The 21060-nt window shown below is 38.9% G+C and overlaps 2 protein-coding genes across 2 annotated transcripts; both read left to right on the top strand.

Annotated features, from left to right (window-relative positions):
* The first annotated feature begins 467 nt into the window (after positions 1–467).
* Positions 468–1350, top strand: gngt1 (guanine nucleotide binding protein (G protein), gamma transducing activity polypeptide 1). The gene is made up of 3 exons (XM_085395461.1): positions 468–506; positions 631–729; positions 885–1350. The coding sequence occupies exons 2-3, from the start codon at positions 634–636 to the stop codon at positions 1008–1010; spliced, it is 222 nt and encodes a 73-aa protein (XP_085251587.1). The 5' UTR covers positions 468–506; positions 631–633; the 3' UTR covers positions 1011–1350.
* An 887-nt stretch (positions 1351–2237) lies between these two features.
* On the top strand, positions 2238–21036 carry LOC146644013 (putative acyl-CoA dehydrogenase 6). Its single transcript, XM_085395458.1, has 9 exons — positions 2238–2461; positions 10949–11069; positions 15993–16122; positions 16946–17052; positions 17179–17346; positions 17542–17715; positions 18116–18277; positions 19701–19851; positions 20670–21036. The coding sequence occupies exons 1-9, from the start codon at positions 2258–2260 to the stop codon at positions 20758–20760; spliced, it is 1308 nt and encodes a 435-aa protein (XP_085251584.1). The 5' UTR covers positions 2238–2257; the 3' UTR covers positions 20761–21036.
* The last annotated feature ends 24 nt before the right edge of the window (positions 21037–21060 follow it).

The raw sequence follows: 21060 nt of genomic DNA on the forward strand, positions 1-21060 counted from the left end.
ACACAGCAGCTTAATTCCATCCCACTGCTTTGGTTTTACCTTTATGAAGGATATTAACTGGAAAACTGCCGTGCATTCACGTTTAGAAGAACGACGTGTCTCCACCTTGACAGGTGGAGGCTAAACACAGATTAGCCGTCTTATCAAAATTAACCTGATAAATGAAGCGCCACCCCTTAACCCATATCCAAATGAGCCTGCAAGAAATCTCAGAGTTAAAATAGAACAAAAGTTACAAATTGAATCTATAAAAGACAAAAAGATACATCACCATGTTTTGTTTTGTTTTTTACATCAAGGGAGCTCAAATGGACACCTGTGTGAGTTGCCCACCCCTTCCTTTGTGTACTTGAGCTGCTGGTATGATCATTCAGTGGGGCCTTGTTTTAATCAGATTAGGGGATTAGAATTGTTTATGCTGATTACTTTATAACCCAGATTGAGAGAGAGGAGAGGGATTCTTCAGCAGGATTTCAGGGGTGAAGGACTGCTTCCTGTAAGCGTTCGTAAGTGCATTCATATCCCTTCTGCTAAGTCTTACGAATTGTGAACATTTTATTTAAGATTATTTATTTATCATGTGGAAGTAAGTATTAACAAAAAGGTTAAATGTTTCCTTTTTTTTGACAGAAAATGCCGGTCATAAATGTGGAGGATCTGACAGATAAGGACAAGGCTGTGATGGAAGTAAACCAGCTTAAACTTGAAGTCAAACTCGAGAGGTGGTTGGTAAGTTCTCCACACTGTGGTGATTTGTGTGCTCAGTATGCATTTTTGATTATATCCAAAAGTAAATATCAGACAGCTTCAATTTATTTAGTCAAACTAATTACATCACAAAGGCTATTCAAAACTGAAATACGCTTTCTGTCTGCTGCTTTCAGACATCTAAATGCTGTGAGGAAATCAAGGACTATATTCAGGCTCTAGTGGAGGAGGACACCCTCGTCAAAGGCATATCAGAGGAGAAGAACCCCTTCAAGGAGAAAGGTGGCTGTGTCATCTGCTAGACTGGACCTAAGGAGCTTTTCATATCTCAGATTAGTACCCAAGGACGTTCACCCAGCCCTTGTAAAATGGATTTGCAGACTGAGATGACTAGAAGGACACAATAAAGAAAACATTTATGATTTCCCGAGTAAAACAATTCTTCATCTTGGGGCCAGATTTGTAGCCTTCTAATTCTTTTTTAAAAAAATTTTTTTTGTTTTGTTTTGGGAAAGATGCACTAATTAAAAGTTGTATTTGGCAAGTGTTACATAATGCTTCTCTCTCATGTGGTGTATATAGTCTGAGCACATGGGCCCATATGTTGTTTCATTCACAGAAGCAACTGTCATTAAATGTGCACATTTATAATTCAGCCTGTCTCTGTGATTCACTGAAGGGTTGTAGAGAAAGTAGAGAAACAGATAAATCTTCATAACTTCATTTGCATACATACAGAGGGTTTTTCTCTCTCCAAGCCTTTATGTGATCATTGCTATTTTGTTCCAATAATGATGGTGAACATCAAATTTGAGATTTTATTCCTTAAAGTACGACGGGTTTGCGAGTCTTCTCCTTATTTTTTTTTTTGCTCATTTCATTGTAGATTGAATTTATTTTAAATCTTCTTTCTGTAGTTTCAGGCAGACTCCAAAAAGTTTTAAGGCTTTATTAATACAAGTACTTGAACTGAACACAGCAGACTAGATGCAGCACTGATAGAAAAAGAAAATGTTGTGTCTATCTAAAACCAATCCTGTGGAAAATAGGACTTTCTCCAAAGCCGCTTTCAATTTGCAGATTATTTCTGCTATAAAGCCCTCCAGGATATAAAATGAGTATCATAATATGTTTCATTTCTTTCCTATTCTGCAACATGCTTTAACACGCTTTCTGTCAGACAGCATAATTATTAGTAAAATTAATCCATAATGAAAATAAAAATCAATTGCATTTGGGCTCAAAATACTTTAAAAACAAAACCCACAGCCAAAAGCGATAGTAAATCTTGCTATTACATTGATGATAGTAACAATGTAACAACGTTAGATAACTTACATGGCTACTTTCAATGCTTGCTGGTGATAGAGTAATTATTTACACACCAGGGTACCCAATTTACGATATATTTTATGACAAAATTTCCCCCCAATAATGGTGGGAAGTCAAGCTCTGCTAATATTTTACTTTCCCACTGGGTTAATATTTGACCCAGTGAGAACTTCCTACCAGCGCATGCGCACACACGTACATATTGTTGTCAACAGAGATGGCGCTGCGCGAAGGAGCCCTGCGTTTAAACGTGCTGGTCAGAAGCCGTCATTTTTACAAGTTAACTTCACTGGGTGTTGGTGCCCGCTCGTTGACTGAGAAAGTGTCATCTAAACAAGTAAAGTCCAGTGCCCCAGAGACTGCGGCCGACCACTTAATCTACACACAAGAGCACTTTGCATTAAAGGAGTCCCTCAGAAAGGTATGCAGGACTGCTAACACCAGGAAGTTTTGAGACAACAACGAAAACACAGCATGTTTTTAGCGAAGAGACAGTTGCAACAGCAGTGTTATTCTCCCTAACATGACCCTAAAATGAGCGCGGGGGGCAGTAAAGTAAAAGTAGGTGAGAGGTCAGTGCTAGCTTGCTCCTCCGCTAAGCTGCGTTGACGTCTCCTGTCTGCTCTTCATGCCCACACAAAGGAATCAGGCGCCAGTGTTTAGGTCCAGCTTTTTAGTGCTTGTTACCGCTACATTTGAAAAGTAGTGTTATTTTATGTGTCCGCAAATAATGCATGTTTTGAAGGACAGAAGAAGAACAAGACAGAACGCCAGGTTGGCTAAGGCTACTCTGTTTACAGTGACGAACACAGCCGCCGGGGTTGTGTCAAAAGGTGATTTCCGGTGTTTCCATGTGTTTTTTTTTTAATGTCTAATATCTTTGCTCATGTTGGTAAATAGGTTGTAGTTAACAGGAACTACTAATAGGTTATATGTGTTATAAAGAAATAACTGTTTTTGCAATAAGCCACGTTCTTTTGCAAGAGACCGCGTTAATGTACCTACTTAGTGTTCTAGTGCAAGCAATACAGTCCTTTTTGGCCACTTGAAATATCTTTATAGAAATGTTATGTTGTACTTTTTGCAATTTCTGCTGCCCTCTTGGTCGATCTCTCTTGAAAAAAACATTTTTAATCTCAGTGAGTGCTTTTACCTGGATAAGCAAAGGATATATGAAAGTCTCTTTGCTAAAAAAATGATTGCAGCTTCTACCTTGTGACCAGAAGTTGTTCATTGTTGCACAAATTGACTTGATATCATTCACAAACGACATGTTTGACAAATTATAGGCCAACAACTCATTTTCCATAGTTTAAATACTTGCAGAAGACTTTTGGCATATACAGTAAATTACTTTTTGGCACAACACCAGCTTGTATGGATTCATGACCTACCGTGCACTCCCACATCCTGCTAATTAATGTCAGCCATGCTCTCGCCAACATGCACAGCATGTTTATATGTGTCCGTTCAGATTTGTTATATTCAAGGAGCTGTTTAAGGAAACGGAAGGTTTTGATGTGCATGTTTATTTGTTAAATGAATAATCAGAAGCTGTGGTGTGGCGTGCTCGTGTGCACATTGATAAATATAAAACAATAAAGTAGTAAGAGCACATTTAAAAGTTATTTATATAGGATATTAGAGGTGAAGTCTATGTTTTTCACCATTAGCCCTCTTTGAAGGACAGTTATGACTGTGCTCTGACTTAAGTCACATTTGGGGTCACAATGAAACCATTGTTTGAGGGGACAAGTCCCCAAATGCCTGATATCAGTTGGTTTGTTGGTGGTTTATTTTTGTGTCTAGATAAATACTGATGGTGATTGGAGTAATGAGTGGGTCATGGCCTTCACATTAAACAGGTAATCAGGCCAATGTACTTTAGCCTAAACAGACCACATTTTTGTTTGTATCAAATAAATAGTTGGCTGGGAATCAAATAGTGCGTATCACTTATCTAGGAGCCAGAGCTGGTGTTCTTCCTCTGGCTATAGAGGCTGGCTGTCAGAATTAATCATTTAAGATTGTCATTTATGCTTATTTAATCATTTGTATGCTGATAAAGTATCCTATCCTTATTAGGTCTGATAAGAGTCTGTGTGCACTTGTGTACCATGAGATGAGCGGAAGCAGTCTCGACGTTATAGTTCCATTATAGCTTTTGAAACCACACTGTTCCATTTTCTTAAAAGTTCGAGAGTTCACACCTTTAAATATGTCTTTGAGACATGACCTGTTGCAGGTCATGTCTTATAGTTTAGCAAGACGCTTACTTCTGCATACAGTTTAAGTTCATTGAAATTCGTATGTCTATGTATGGCTGGAAACACACACACACACACACACACACACACACACACACACACACACACACACACACACACACAACACAGACAGTGATGTTGCTTAAGAATACTTAAGAAAGTATTTGTAATTGCATATTCAAGAATGATTGCTTGCTGACAATAAAAAGTGATGTAGCCAATAGAGGTGGGAATCACCATACATCCCACGATACGATATTATCACAATACTTAACGCACGATGCGATATTATTGCAATTTTTTAAAATATTTTGCGATATTCAGATTCTGTACATAAAGGTAAACTTTATCAATATTCATTTTATCTAATATCAAAGTCTCACACTCAGTCTTTCTCTCATTTCAGTCAGTTTTATTGTTGACAAACTGAACGGTTTGTATTACAGTTTAGTCCCAATTTAACTGAATGCAACCATCTGGTACAATTATAGCTATTCTGAACTATGCAATATGAAAACTATGCAGCCCCTTCAGCAACTGAAGAATTTGAAAGTAAATTAAAACAAAATATAATTTTACATTAAATAAAAAAGTTTTAAACTTAATTAAAATAAAACATGTCTTAAATTAAAAGAAGTAAACTGTCATGTTTATTGCTGCCAAAAAACAAGTTAAACACATTTGGACAGTGAAGGAATGTCAGGATTCTTGCTCAGAAAAAGGATCAACATGCTCTGAGCACAAAAACCTTTTTTGTAACAAAATATTGATTTCTGCTGTCCCTGTATCGATACATTATTAGCAAACAAAATATCACGATACTACATAGTATCGATTTTTTCCCCCACCCCTAGTAGCCAAAGGAATCAGTTGAAGTTGGTTGAGTTCAGGTGAAGGAATCTTTTCCTCAACTTTGACTGACTAACCTCGCGAGCCACAAAGACAAAGAGCTCTGTCTTGCCTTGTTTTGTTGTGCAGTTAGTTGGTCTCGTGTTCCAGCGGGGTTTGTGCCTAGATAAACCCAACACTGGCATTTTCAGAATTATTATTGAGGTTGTTGAAAACTAACAGTCACAGCTGTGTGATGGGGGAGAATCTGTTTGTGAGTCCAGTTTTATATTTTCAGTGACAAGCCCCTGAAATATTCTCTTGTACAGAAGACCTGAACTTTGGATTGTTGATTTGATTTAGTTTGTTTCTATTTGCTAAGTTTGTCTAAAAGGCCAGGCAGAGAAGGTGAGATGGACTGTTTTGCTCTTTGCTTAAGCAAGGGTAGGTTGTAAAGACACATTAAGTGAGGGTTTTGCATTTTAACTGAGATAATTTAAAGGGCCTCGGGTGTCTTGGATTCATTTTGATGCCAATACAATTATGTATTGGCCTTCCTTATCAGAGATTTCTGGGTTTTTTGTCCCTTTGTTACAGTTTGTGCTTCCTGGCATTCAAAGCTTTGGGTTTTTAAGGGCCTAAATATTAGTAGCTCCAAATGATGGTATTAAAAAAAATGATAAGAACCATTAGTAATTAGTCTGACTCATTTAGAATTTCTATTACTATAGTGACATTGGCAACAAAGTCTGAAAAAATAACAATAAGAGCTTAATTTAAGGCAAAGCTGTTGTAGTAAATAGAAGGAAGTTTATTGTCTGACTAAACCTTTTAAGGATGCCAGAAGGTCAAAAATAAAATAGTACTGGGAAAACTGGGAAGGGTTTATAAAAATTAAAAGGAAATACAGGACAATAAGTTGGAAGTGCTGGAAAGGGAACTCAAGGGGGAGCAGTTTATTAAAAGAGCCGTACTGTCTTTGTTTAGCGGTGTCAAACGGGGTTTTAGGAAATCCTTTTGTTACTGCTGAAGGTTAGACGCTCACAACGCCAATGTTTCCACAACTAATTTAATACGAGTGGGTTCGTTTACATCTTAGAATCTTGCCGGGAAATTAGTTTTCAGAATTAGAATGACTACATCTTCAGTGCCTGGAAGTTCAAGTGCTTTAACAGATAAAATTAGCAAAAAATTATAGGAAGAGACTACTCACATTGACCTGTCAGACGGGAATTTCTGACAGGTCAACAAATACAAATATTTCTGAGATATTACACAACAACAATGAAGGTGATTGGCCTGTAATGTCTTTTATTGTTTTATGTAAGAAGTAAGGCTTTTTTATTTTCTATTTTTGTCTTGTAAAATTGGTCAATTTTTACATTTATTTCCTATCTACGTGGTACTTTATATTGTAAGGTAATATTAATACAATATTAAACAGAAACACAAACAATCAGACAGCCTACTATAAGCAAGATCATGGCAAAAGTGTGGAGGAAAAACACCCTTTTAACAGGAAGAAACCCTGGCAGGCTCAGGGAGGGGCAGTGTCTGTTGAGACCTACTGGGAGAGAGATGGGACAAAAGGCACACTAATATAGGGCCTGTTTATTCAAGACCTTGTATGTAAGGAGAAAGATTTTAAATTGAATTCTGGATTTAACAGGGAGCCAATGAGAATGTCAGTATGGGAGAAATATGGTCTCTGTGATCTAATAAAAGAAGGCAAGTCCTTCATATTTGTTTAACATGTGCTCTGACAGACATATCCTGGTGAAAAAATGACTAATTTCTTAAAGTTCTACTGGAGGCCAAGGTGATGTCATCGAGAGTTAGTATCAGGTTAGTCACCATGTTTAGGATGTCTTTAGGACCCATTATAAAAACCCTTTTTTGTCTGAATTTGGAATTTGGATTTGATTTGTGTCATCTGGCTTCATATAGAGTCAAATATAGAGTGTCATCTGCATAGCAATGAACATATATTCAATGTCTTCTAATAATAATAATAAGCATTTGAAAAAAATGAAGGATAGAAATGGCATTATAATTAGCTGATACAGCTGGTTGAAGAAAAATGTTTACTTACAGTTACCTTAAAAGCCCGTGATACGTAGTCTGTTATTAATATATTTGATGTTTTGCATAGAGGATAATTTTACATTTTGCACTCTGAATATTAATTAAGCAGCAGAAAGATAGACAGATTGCTCATAGGCTTCAAGGTTTGTCACACTTAATCAAAGTAATTTGCCGGATGTATTGATAAGTTTTGAATTCATTATGATCAACAATAACAGTATTATGAAAATACAATGATTTTTTTGATATGGGCTGCATTGTATGTAGGGCTGCCACGATTAGTCGACTAGTCACGATTAGTCGACTATTAAAATCGTCGATGACTGTTTTAGTAGTCGACGCGTCGTTTGAAGCTTTGTAAGATCCCAAAAGACACAGGGATAAGTAGTAGTATTTAAGAGTGTAATAACGGACTGAAACAGAAGATGGCAGCACTGCATGTACAAGGATGCCAGCTGCCGTTAAACCCCGAAGAAGAAGAAGCTGTGTCCCAGAATTCATAGCGCGGCCCAGCGCAGTTGTCAACAATGGCGGCAGATAGTTGTTTTAATATTACTCTTATTATTCTTTCTGGGTCACAAAATAAAGTTTAGCATATTTTCAGGCGAGAATGTAGCTGTGTAAACCTCAAATATCTGCTCAGTTTATCAAGCCACATATTTTCAAAAGAGCTCTGACGTTTTCGGAGACGTCTGTTACCCACTAGCTCGATAGCTAGCCGGGGGCAAGGCTCACTAGAGCCCGTGAGAAGACCGGACTCCCGGCAAATGTTTTCAACCCACCGCCATCTTTCGCTACTCAGGTGAAACATGATATATAAGTCACTTAGATAACTTAAAAATGTTATTGTTTGGCTTTTTTTTAGTATTTTATTTGTACCTGAGTAAATCGGTTTGGCTGAGATTAAAGTTATATTTTTTACACAGCTGAATAAACGTCAAGCAGACAACTGATTATCAGAAGTGTGAGATGCTCGAGAATATACTCCGGTGTCCCGTTATATTTTAGATAGCAAGGAGCAGACGGCTGAGTTTATTAAACTTCACCGAAACAATCTGCAGATGTCATTAAAATTTAATAAACTATCATCTTGTCTTTATTTTTAGTTAGCACATACCTTAAACACTTCAAGCTGTAAGCTAATGATGGTTATATAAGAGCAGATGCATGCTGGTGCAATAATCTATACGTTTTATGTCCAATGGATGCATGATCTGATTAGTCGACTAATCGCAAAAATAATTGGTGACTAGTCGACTATCAAAAAAATCGTTTGTGGCAGCCCCAATTGTATGACATTCAATTATGATGTATGTCAAGGCGCAAGAAGAAAAAATACCCCTTCAGAAGGTCAAAAGCAAGAATGAGTCATCTGTTATTATTATTTTTGTTCCCATTTAATAATGAGTCAGGGATTTTCATGCACCTTCACCTCGTTTTTTTTTAAAACTTCCATTGACTTTAGACTCTTTCAAGACTTTTTCTCCAAATTGGACATTTAGTAAGACTTTTTGTTGCAATGTTTGTGACCTGACCTAACTACATGTCAGGTCAGTGATGTGAAATTCTTCTGTTATGTTGCAAAGGGACTACACAATAACCTTCGTAAGAATTGGGTTGCTCCCAGATGACATTTATGTTTCCCTTTCCAGCGACAAATGGACACTCCCTTTCCCTCCGCAGGTTCTGAACGTTAAAAAGAACTAGTGCTTCCTTTTTTTAAATGTTGGTTCTTGTGTTGAAAAGTTCTGTAAGTGAGCCTTTTTTAAAAGAGTACAGCCCAGGTATGCGCACTGTATCAGTGTCAAAGGTATCGTCTGTTTTCTGTTCTGTACGGTGAAGAGATGATGGTCGTGTTTTCTTTATTTCTCACCCAGAATGTTGCTTTTGGCTTGTTCAGTAGTTGGCAGGTTTGGGTTTGGGTGTTTTGGCAGCTGAGAATGACCGTGTGCGTGACTTTTTCCAATCCTGAAAAAAACAACAACTTCTGAACGCTTTAATACTGAACATTTAATCAAAGAAACACAAAGAAATAATCCAATAGTTTTGACTTCTCAGAGCTCAGTTTTATTGGCCGAGACTTGAATCTAATTATTCCCATTTCTACCTAATATGTCTTTTTTTTTAATCATTACTTTTTATTGGCTTTTTCCACCATACAGTACATAGCAGAGAAACAGTGAAGGAGCAAATAGTCATGGCTCTGTTGAAAACATGGCCCATTAAAGAAAGCTTATTAACAAATAGCAAGTGAAGATGCCTCAGTGGATTTTTAGAAACATTAAAAAATGGACGGGTACAGTTACACCACATAAGTTTTTATTTTCTGTGTTTACGTGTTAATTGATTCGCTTGCCTGGCAGCACTTGATGCTGAGGTTATTTTGCAGAAGATGTTGATGTTCTGTTAGACCTGCTGTGTGAGGGAGAATTGTTTTAGAAACTGACAAACATGGTACCAGATGAACTGTAACCCACACTATGGATGTAGCTATTCTCTGGGAAGTATTTGAGTTCATTGGTGCTTCACCATCTGGGGACCACTTCCAGGTGCTTGAAATGAATCATGGCACCAGAGTTCAATGATTTCACAGTCTGCTTGAAAAACTAGGGTGCAACCTGGTCTATACTCACTACAGACACTTTGATGACTCAGAAAACACTGTTAGAGGACACTGCAGCTTTCATTTGGATTCAGGAGACAAAAGCAAAAGCTGCTCTCAGTGTTGATGGATATTATGTAAATTTGAGTTTCAAGATGACCACAAAACATTTGTTCTTCGCATATAAATCATTATTTAGTTAAGTTTAGTTTAAAAAAATAGCATGAAGCTAGGCTCACTTTTGTGTGTGTGTATGTATGTATATATATGATATGTTAGCATGTACCTCAACAAGTCATCATTTTACCTCTTAGATTATGAAAGTTGTCCGTTGACCACAGATGCAAGCTTTACAGCTTTTTCGTTCCACTCTAGAATCATAAAACATGCCACAGTCATCCTTCATTTTGAGGCAGCTGTATCCCGGGCTTTGTGGCTGAGTACATGGAGTGGCTGCTAACCCAAAAAGAATGCCATTGGTATGGGTTTCAGCACTGAGATTTAGTTTTGCATGCTGATCTAAATATTACTTTGGAGGTTTTTCCTGCAGTGCCAAGAACAAAATGATGGGGGAGAACACTGAGTCATTAAAATATTGGCATTCAGTGCATACTAAAGATCTGCACAATATTAGCTTCCAGCTGCATCAGTACAAAAGTGCTCAGCATAAGCCCTCAAAACGCAAGCGTGCACTGATAGCATATACATGTTGAGAATAGCATGCCTTTCATGCTGTCGCCATATTCATCATGATTGTGGGCCAACCATATAATACTTTTTCTATTCATTGATATGTGATACCTTCTGTTTCTGTCTGCTTGAAGTAGGTTACGTAGATTTTAGAATATATGTGCACTACACAGCAGGAAGCCGACTATATATAAAAATCATTTTAAGTGCTTTCCCACTCTCATGTCCTTTAGGTCTTATGACACAGGAGACAAAAGAGCAGGGCTGTCAGCTGTTGTTAGAATCACATGATGGTTACAACAACAAGGAAGAAATGAATGCAAAACAAAACAAATGCTTAAAATTCAAAGAAACAGATATAAAGATTTCATGTGCACCGTAAAGTAGAAGTACAGATACAACATCATACCTCTCTTCTGTGGTGTTTGTGCCATAGCTCATCGACCAGGAGATCAACCCTTACGTCGATCAATGGGAAGCAGAAGGGAAGTTTCCAGCCCACAAGCTCTTCAAGATCTTAGGAAATGCAGGATTTCTAGGAGTCAACAAACCAGTTGGTAAGACACCTAATATTATCTTTCGGGTAATGCAGTAAACCCTTCTAATATCAGTTTCTAGGATAGTGTCCAGTCCTCACTCGTGTTTTTTGTGAGGTTTGGCATGGAATGGCACATGAGTGAAATGAAACCATCTGCATTGTTGTTAGATCTCTTAGAGACTTGCAGTGTATGCTGGGATGGGTTCCAACACCTGTGATTTTGATAAACGACGAGTTTAATTATCTGGTGGGGTTCATGCATTGTTAGGAGGAGAGGGATAAGGAAAGGCTTTGTTTCATCAAAAGCCTCAGAAGCCTTTATTTTGGAGAAAGCTTGTTTTCTACGGCGAGATCTAAGCTATAATAGCCGTCGCACGAAGGTGCCAAATTTAGTGCAGCATTTTGCTTTTTTGTTGTGTCTTACACACGAGGGTATTTTTAGGAAATGAATAATAATAAAAAGATGAAAGAATGACTTTCTCTAAGCACGCAAAGTGCTAAAAAAAACAAACTGGCGTGGTTTTTACTTGCTTCCTATTTTCTTTATATTGACCTTAAAAGTATAAAGGCAATCGGTGCTCGGCTTATGTTTGCAATATGTGTATTTATTACACAAGAATGACTTTGGCAGTATTAGAGGGCATGTCGCGACGCAGACTTTTGTCCATTTATATTTCTTGCTCTTTCCCGTTGGTAATCCATGCAGACGTGAAGACTGATTAATCATCCAGGCCTCAGTCTACATGATAAATGCTGCTTGGTCAAGCTGTTTATCTTGCCATTGCAAAAACCCCATGATGAATTTGTAACATAGCTAACATTATCCCACAGTGCACTCCAAACCGAGGAATCCTCCGCCATCTGCCCATTTTGACCATTTCTGCTTCAGCAAACATGCAGCACATCTCTTTCACAGCTGAATTCATGGTCCGTTTGCTTTTCTCTGCTTCTGACAGCCATTCATTATGAGTCGGGCTTACAAACGTTCCCACTGTGATGATGGGTGCTGGTGTCACAGCAGCATCCCACTACAGCTGTCTGAAACTGACTATCCTTTTTTCCAGATGTATATCCAGCTGGGTCGTCGCTGAGATGGTGGGAGGCAGTGAGAAATTTACAGTACAGGACCACGAAATGTGTGCGGTTCTATGTGTAATCCATTATGAATATGAAGCGAGACTTATGGGAAGTGTTTGATAATCAAAAGCAGATGTTTTATGTCTAGTGTATTGCATTACTCCCACAGTATAAGGTCAGTTTCTCTAAATTAATTAGCCACGTCTGGTCTTTTTTGGCATATTCGAGATCTCGTTCGTTTTCTGACATTTGACGGCGAATAGAAGAAAAGCATGTGAGCAACATTGTTGGACAGTGAGACGTTTGCACCACAAGCCTGTAGGTCAGAGAGAAGGGAGGGTGAGGGAATTAAAATGTGCTGACTACACAAGCATTAAGCATTAGTTGACAAGATTAGAGCGGAGAATCCTCGCAGTGAGAAGACACACTGTATGATCAGGTTGTAGATTAACTGCAATCACGTATGGTGCAAGAAACATGCTTAAGAGATGCCATTTGAAACTACAGCGTCAGCAACAGTCATTAAATGACAGTTGTTAAGGGCATCAAACTGGCATGGTCGAAAATGTATTCTTGCTGTGCAGCATATAGTTGGAGTGGTGCTAACATCAATATTGCTTTCTCCTGCAATAAAGAGAAAAGGATACTCCTGCCCAGTTTGTCTTACCACAGTGACTGCTTCATGACTCCTCGAGGTGCTGCAGAGAGTTAATTAAATTCAGAAATGATTAAAACTGAAAAAGCATGCTTAACTACGCACACTGTCACCACAACGCAGTGATTTTCTGCTTTTGTGTCATGTAAGGGGTATTAGCTCCTCATTTGCACAGACATCATGACGTATCATATAATTGTTTTCAGTCTGTGGAGTGTGCATCTCTTTAAAATCCCCCAGGAAACATGGCTGACATCTGTTTTCTGCACAAACAATGCATTTTACACCTTTACTCATTCGTCTTGCTGAATATCTTTTAATAATAACGGAAAAAAGATCAACGATTCCACTCTGTGAAAATGCATGCTGTCAGAAAAACTACAATAAGCTGCCGACTAATGAAGCAGACTCTCACACAGTTCTGTATTGTGTTAATTGATTCCGACGCTTGGATTACAGGAATGGGAAAAAGGGATTTAGGAGTCTGTTTAATTTAGATGTTATTCATCAAGTGAAAGAGAGACGTGTTTGCCCTTGATGAGAAAAGCGCTTAAGCTAAATACAGTGCAATACAACTCTTCAGAAGTACATAGCAAAGAGTCAGTCATTGCAAAAACATATATTTGTAGTAAAAATGTGAAAGTGTGTTGCGATCGGGCAGCTTGTTCCTCAATGCACGGGAACAAAACTCTGCACAGCAAACAACTGAAAGGTATCTTATGCGTAGTAAATATAAAGCAGTCACTAAAAGATTTGCATGAACTGTTGAAATGTTGTGACACCATTTTCGTTAGTTTTCCGCAGTTGGTGTTGACATTACAAACTGTAGGTTTTAAAGGGCTGTGCAGGAAAATGTCAAATCACTCTAACAGGAAGCCTAAAATAGGAATTAAAGAATATTATTTAAATGCAGTAGTGACAGTGGTAGCTTAACATTTAAGAAGCATTACACACTGTTGACTAAATAGATCTAAGGCAGGGCTTGAATCTCATATTCTCAGTTTTTTTAAAAATAGGAATCAATAAAAGCCATAAAGAAAATCCCCCCGTGTGCAGTCAGAAGACTTACTTTCTGCTCTTTCTCCCTGCACAAGGAAAGACATTTTAACCTTTCAAAACACGAGAACAGGAAGTTTTCCCAAGGCAGCCACGTTGAGGAAGAAGAAGAGGATGACCCTTGGCTCACTGACTATTTTCCTTTTCCCTGACAGAGAGGTATCTGCTGACCGTACAGTGGAAATGGCCTTGTGTCCTGCCTGACAGATAGAACCTGGCAGCCCGCGCGTTTTCCCCTTCCACTGAGTGTTTTTCGTGCAGGATTTGAAAGGAGTAACCTTTCGGTGAGACTCGTATGTCCAGGGTGTTACTTTTCTCTCACTTTTTCTCTTCGCCTATACTTTGATGAATACCTTACAGAAGGTTTTTCTGTCCAGAAACATTAGCATAGTGGTTTTAATATGACGTGACACTGTAATGAGGACGATAATGATGCACGCGTTCGCGACTCGACAAAGCAGCACAGTGGCACCTGTGTCCATTGTAATAGTTATTACAGGACAGTATTGCAGAAGGGCTTATGATGGTGATTCATCTTTCCTATCCAGGGACAAGTGACCTGTTTTATTATCGGGTTCCTCATATCAATATTAAGTTCAGAGAAATAAAAGAAATAACAGTGTGTTACACCCATCATCGCTGCAGTGTCTCTGTGCTGCACCTTCAATCCCCAGATTCTTCATCCTTGTGTTTCTCCTTCACGTGGCGCTCCACCCTATGGGAGCCTATAGCGAGGAACATCTGCTTCCCTGAGCAGACATATGTGTATGGGTTTGACATTTGTGACAGGATTTTGCTTTGTTTTTCTTCTGCTTGCTTGTTCAACCAGACAGCCTGCTGTTTTGTTTAAAGTGGGATAAACCTCGGTGCTTCCCTTCGTTCACATTAACCGCTGCAGGGTTTCCAGGGCTCAGGGACTTATCTCTGCACAGCTGCACCTGTTTCCTCTTATTTTTGGCTCCCCCACTCCCTTGTTTGCTTGTCCCTATATATTTTCCCTTTTCTCTGTCCCAATTTATTTGACTCTTTCTGTTATTCGCTGTCCGTCTTCGACGTTCTGACAGACTGCGCTTTCCATTATTCCCCAACTAGTCTGGCAGGTGATATGAAACCACTTTTCTTGAGTTGGCAGCCTCTGTGTGGTAAATTCACTCATAATTATTCATTGTCAGTCAGTGCTGGTATCCATCATTCAGCGGCTGCTGTGCTGTATTTAGTAATGAGAAAACAGCATCGAACATTCACGAATGCTTAGTCTTCTTACATTTGACTGTCTGGTCATTATCATCAGGACATTTGTCCTAAACGAATAACTGTCAGGTTAAATCTGCTTGACCAGCATGATAATTGAGGGATTTTTTTAATTATTTATATATATTTTTGTACTGCAGAATGACAGTTTATCTTCATTGTGTTTTTTCTTTTGACAGGATTTGTTTGCCAAACCAAGCTGAGAGAAAATTCATTATAAATGCGGGTACATCAGCTTCCTGCTTCCATGAGTAACAGATAGAAATTGGTCCTTTCGCATTAAATATATAATATAACACCAGGTGCTTCATTTTAATTGAGGATAAAAGGCAAAATAAAGATAAGGGATGGGTCTTGGTGAGGACAACTGACATAAATGTGTGTTTTAAACACGTTTATTATACAGCATTCAGCTCGATTACAGACCTTTGCTCTTTGGAAGTATCCCCACTGCCACAATGGAAGAAAATAGACATCAGTTTTTGGTTTCTTTACTTCTTTTTTGCAAATGGGTTGTTGAAGAGATCAAGATCCGATTAGAGATGGTAGTAGAACACATGAGCTACTGATCCCCCAGCAGTGCTTTTTACACATAATTACAGATAGCACCATTAATCATAACACCCTTTAATTAATCTGAGTGCATGCTCCAGTGCCAACAGATCACAATGTTATGTATGTATACCGGCGTATATTGCGCGTGCATGTGTGAGCGTGGTGATTTTAGAGATAGAGGATAGATGGAAGTGACACAGGAAAGGATTTGTAAGCCATTCTTTCTGCCTCTTTGTGCTTCGCAGTAAGGATCCACATTTGTTTTTCTTAAGTTTAAATGACTAAAATAGTGATACTCATGAATACACACAATGCGCTGAAGCGTTAAATGTGTTTTGTCTTGTGCAGAATATGGAGGCTTGGGCCTCGACTTCAGCTTCAGTGCAGCAGTGGCAGAGGAGCTGGGCAACATCCGCTGTGGAGGAATCCCCATGGCCATCGGGGTACAAACTGACATGACGACTCCGGCACTGGCCAGGTACAAGCCTGCAAACCTAGCGTCACATTCTCTGAATCCATTCTTACAACGAACGTTGGTGCTTTGCTTGCTTTTGTAACTAATTCCCTGCAGTGGGGAGGATGGTCACACGGGAACAGAGAAAATAAAACTCCTGTCAAAACTGTGGATAATATCGTAGTAACTTTTTGTCAATAATCTTTAGATCAAAGATAGAAAACACTTAGATTTATGGAAAAGTACATGAACTGTGTGAACGGCATTATTTTTTTTGATTTCTTTTAGTCAATCGTTCCTTCTTTTATGTAACATGTAAAACAGTTTTCTTATATTTTTACTATTATTAAACTAGTAAATGCCTCTAGTGAGCAGCCATTGATCAGAGTTACACTCCCTAAGCTGTATGTTAATTAATATGCTTGGTAATACTTTGTTTTGCCCATTTGGTGTGAAGCAAACTGTTACCAAGCATACAGGACCTTGGCTTGTTACGTGATATCCCTTTACTTTAACTCTTGGTGACACAAGACAAAAATTCAGTGAAACAGACAGTCAGAGTCTCGGGAGCTTAATTAGAGGATCTACTCTCACCTGCGATGAGGTTTAAGTAGTATAAAAGAGCTGCAGATGAGTGGGAGTGATACCGTGTGAGCTCACTCCCACTGGAGCTGTAATTGCCTCAAACATGGCAGTGTTTTTTTTAAAGCACACGATCTGCCACAGTTACACGAGTTTGACGAAACTCTCATTTGACACTGTCCTAAAAATACTGGTAGAAAATAAAACAACAGATGGAAAAACAAAGAGACGGCGTCACATCGTCATTGTGTGTTTGTGTTTGCAGGTTTGGTTCGGACGAGCTTAAGAAGGAGTTCCTCCTTCCCTCCATCAGTGGGGACAAAGTGGCCTGCCTTGGAGTGAGTGAGGTTGGAGCTGGCTCTGATGTTTCGAGTGCGTTTAATATTATATCTTCTTCTTCTCCAGTATCTTTAATTTCCACTAAGGGTTCATGTCTAGTCTTTTAATCTGAGGTTTCCATTTAAACCCCAGTTTTCTGAACACTCAACCACTTTTCAGGTATCAAGACCAAGGCAGTGAGGAAAGGTGATGAGTATGTGATCAATGGGGGAAAGATGTGGACCACCAACGGTACCCAGGCTGACTGGATGTGTCTCCTCGCCAACACCAGTGACGGGCCCCCACATAAGAACAAATCACTCATATGTCTACCCATGAACTTGCCAGGTAGGGTTAGTCGATTTGTTTTAGTTGGCAAAAGACATTTTCTGCAGAAATCCACTATCTGTGATTCATTTCCAAGTTCACGATTGCGCCTGTTTTTGGAAAGCACATAGATTGTTTAATTTTGCGCCCTAAAACAACTTATTATATTGTATTGCATGTTGACATTCTTTCTGTTTCCTGTCTGTTCCACCGTAGGAGTGCACATCGCCCGAAAGATTGATAAACTGGGTATGTGGTCATCTGACACAGCCGAAGTGTTTTTCGATGACGTTCACGTGCCCTGTAAGAATGTTATCGGCCAAGAAGGCATGGGCTTTACCTATCAGATGCTTCAGTTCCAGGAAGAGAGGCTTTGGGCAGTGGCCAATAGTAAGTGGACTTTACTCAGTGAAGCTTATCTTACTTATTACTCCAAGGATATGATGTCATCTAAAGTTTACTTTCACCCATTCTCCCCCACATCAGCCTCCTACGGATTTTACTGGAAGTTTGCGCAGTTTATGCTCTATTTCAGTTTCACGTTTAGTTTTCAGATAAATGAGGAGCTCAGGACACATAGTTCTAGTAATTTGTAAAGCAGTTGTTTGCTTTTGATTTGAATCAATGTTGCCTTGGGCAGAATGCGTAAGAAACTATTTGTGCTGTTTTTACTGGATCTGATGCTCATGTTAGCCTGTCTGGCTTGGTTGATCCAAACCAGAGTGTCTTCAGCAAAGGTAGATAACACATTTTAGCGGAGGTGTTAAAAATAATCCCGTGTCACCTCCAGTCTTGACCACTATGGACAACGTCATTCAGGAGACCATCCAGTACACACGGCAGAGGAAGATCTTCAAGCATCCCGTCCTTCATCACCAGGCAGTTCACTTCAGGTTGGCTGAGCTGCAGACAGAGGTCGAGCTGCTCCGCTCTCTCCTCTACCGTGCTACAGGTAGTTTCACTTAATAGACAACATAAAGCTACATGCTAATATTAGCTCAGTAATGTAGGCACCTGGGTGACTTTTAATTAGTCCTAAGTTCAGAGCAGTAGGATATATGGAAGACGCAGGAAATGTGATAGCTGTATGTTTGCATTACTAATAAGAAAACCTTGGACTAGTGTACCACAATGACATTTTATTATTATTTTATTTTAGAAACTGCACTCTGAAAGCATAAAGTACTGTGCAAAGGAGCTTTATTATGTTTGGCTTCAAGCAGCCAACTCCAAGAGTGAGTGAATCCCCATGGATGTCCACTGGAAAATGATCAGCTTACCAGCAGGAAAGAATATGATTAATGGCATTTTCTATAGAAGTGCTTAAACGATATGATATATAATAATATACCATTAAAGGTATCACAGTATTATTAAAGATTTTAATAAATGTAAGCACAGATATGATGTGACGTTTTCCTATTCATTTGCGTTTTAGCTTAATTTTGCATTCTGTTTATTAACGTGCTTATTTCCAATTTTAATATGCTAAGTAGTATTTTCTGTTTTGTATTTTCTTAACTGATTTTTTTAAATGTTTCTTTATGCATTTCTGAAAGACAAGTACGTGATGTCACAGTCAGATCCTGCCATCTTTTTTTTATGAAAGAAAGCTACTTTCATCTGCTCCCTACAAGGGCTCACCACAGAACCCAGAGCTCCACATACTTGATTTGGCAGGTTTTTACCCCGGATGTCCTTTGTGATGCAACCCCCCGAGAGATTTGTGCCTCCGCCTTGGAACGAACCAGACAAACCCAATTCCAAAAAAGTTTCTCAATTTTTTTTGGAATTGTGTTTGTATAATAGCAGGTTGAGAGTGCATGAAGCTTAGTGGACAGCAGTGGCTGCATTCTGGCACATGCCCAGCTCTGCCAGAATGCAGTCCAAGTGCTTCACATGGCCATCTTTATAATACGAATGCATGTCTGCATCCGTGGGGTCGCTGTCCAAGCTCTTGTGATTTGTCTCTCAGTTTAAAACCCCCTCAGTGGCCAGTAGCTTTGGGTGAATTCATCAGACTGGGAACAGTTCAAGTCAAAATTTGCTTGCCCAGAAAGCAGAGCTCCCTGCGACTGTTTGGTGCAGGTGTTTAAGCGCACACACAGACACACAAATCCTTTTTTTTTTTAGACGCTGAAACAGGAGAAATCATGCGGCTCACACATGTTCCGCTAGAGGGTTCCTACAATAGAGGCACTGATCAGTTGCACTGGGAAAAGGCCTGAATGGGGCAAAACATTGAATCAGAGCCAGACGCATCTGAAACTGAAACACATTTGTTTTATTGTCTGTTTTCCTCTTTTCATTCTGTCCACCTGGACATTTTTTACACTCTTCCCGGCTCGTGGCTATCCTTTGTTTTCCCTCTGCAGCGCTGTATATTAAAGGCAACGATGTCACCAAGCTGGCATCCATGGCCAAATTAAAGGGGGGACGCCTTGCCAGAGAAGTGGGCGACAGCTGTCTCCAGTACTGGGGAGGGATGGGCTACACCAGTGATGTGCTAGTCAGCCGATTTTACAGGTAAGATGAAATGAGGCATGAGACACGCTCACTCTAACGTAACTAATCTGGATTTCCTTATTGTCATCTGAAAATGATAAAAATGCAACGTAACCAGGTAGCCACAAGTTACTACTCTCTGCAAAACAGAAAAAAAAAATTATATCTAACCCAAATCCATGACTCAGCAGCTACTGTATGCACTTTGTTAGGATATATTATTTCTATGGCACCAGCATTCAGTTTTGTTGCAGGTCTTTAATTAAGCCTTCTGATTAATGTATATTATTGTTTATTGTTTAAATATAATAGTTAATGTATATCATTTATGATTTAATGTGATTTCTTAATAATTAATGTTAAAATTGCAAACATGATTGGCTTCACTTTATTAATAATGCTTGAAAATTCTCGATGCATGCTCAATCATCCAGGTAAGGACATCCCAAAAATGATATTAAATCATTATGCAAATGTTCTGTTTATAAGGTCGGGGAAACCTGCAGTCAGCGGAGACTGAAGAAGTCCCTTGAATGAGTCACGAAACATTTCTCCCACTGAAAACGCTACAACCAGATGAACAGAAGCAACTTTTACGGAATGTTTGAAAACTTCTGAGGCCCCGTTCAGTTATTTAGTGCTTAATCAAGTAACACTTAGTTTCAGATTCCTAAGTCTTTGTTTTGCACGATGCTGACATCTAGTGACAGGGCAAATAATGCAACCGGATTGTGTAACCAAAAGTGACTGAACTTTGGGTCATTTAAATGACTTACATGCAGCTTCCTGTTTGTAATTGTGACAGAAAAAAACAAACAAGAAATTTTCCTTTTCTGCAGGGATTCCAGGTTAATGTCAATTGGTGCAGGAGCTGATGAGGTAATGCTGGGAATCATCTGCAAGTACATGGACACACTACCTGGCAAGTGATGTAATCAACGCTAACCCCAGTGGGAAAATCACTTCTGATTTGTGCACTTTGATCAGTTACTCAGATGAGGAGATTTTGCCTTTTTAACAATACTGTATGTGGTCATAAAGACATCCTCATACGGTCAATCACACAGAATAATGAAGCCCCCCCCTTCCTTGTCTGTACACACGTGCAACAATGCAGTTTTGGTTGTATGTAATTTGTTACTTATGTAATTATTGTTTAGAATTAAGAAAAATAATGTTCTTTAATAAAAATTGTTTTATGTTTGAGATTTTCGCACTGAAGACATTTCA

The sequence above is a fragment of the Rhamphochromis longiceps genome, linkage group LG22 (genome assembly GCF_057381845.1).
Source record: "Rhamphochromis longiceps isolate RC_006_pf linkage group LG22, R_longiceps_female_GT1.1, whole genome shotgun sequence".
In the NCBI taxonomy this organism is placed as follows: domain Eukaryota; kingdom Metazoa; phylum Chordata; class Actinopteri; order Cichliformes; family Cichlidae; genus Rhamphochromis; species Rhamphochromis longiceps.

Coding starts and splice junctions, on each gene's coding strand:
- gngt1 (XM_085395461.1), top strand. CDS start 634: ATGCCGGTCATAAATGTGGAGGATCTGACAGATAAGGACAAGGCTGTG. Junction 730..884: donor TCAAACTCGAGAGGTGGTTG/GTAAGTTCTCCA, acceptor TGCTGCTTTCAG/ACATCTAAATGCTGTGAGGA.
- LOC146644013 (XM_085395458.1), top strand. CDS start 2,258: ATGGCGCTGCGCGAAGGAGCCCTGCGTTTAAACGTGCTGGTCAGAAGC. Junction 17,053..17,178: donor AGCTGGCTCTGATGTTTCGA/GTGCGTTTAATA, acceptor ACCACTTTTCAG/GTATCAAGACCAAGGCAGTG. Junction 17,347..17,541: donor TCTACCCATGAACTTGCCAG/GTAGGGTTAGTC, acceptor GTTCCACCGTAG/GAGTGCACATCGCCCGAAAG.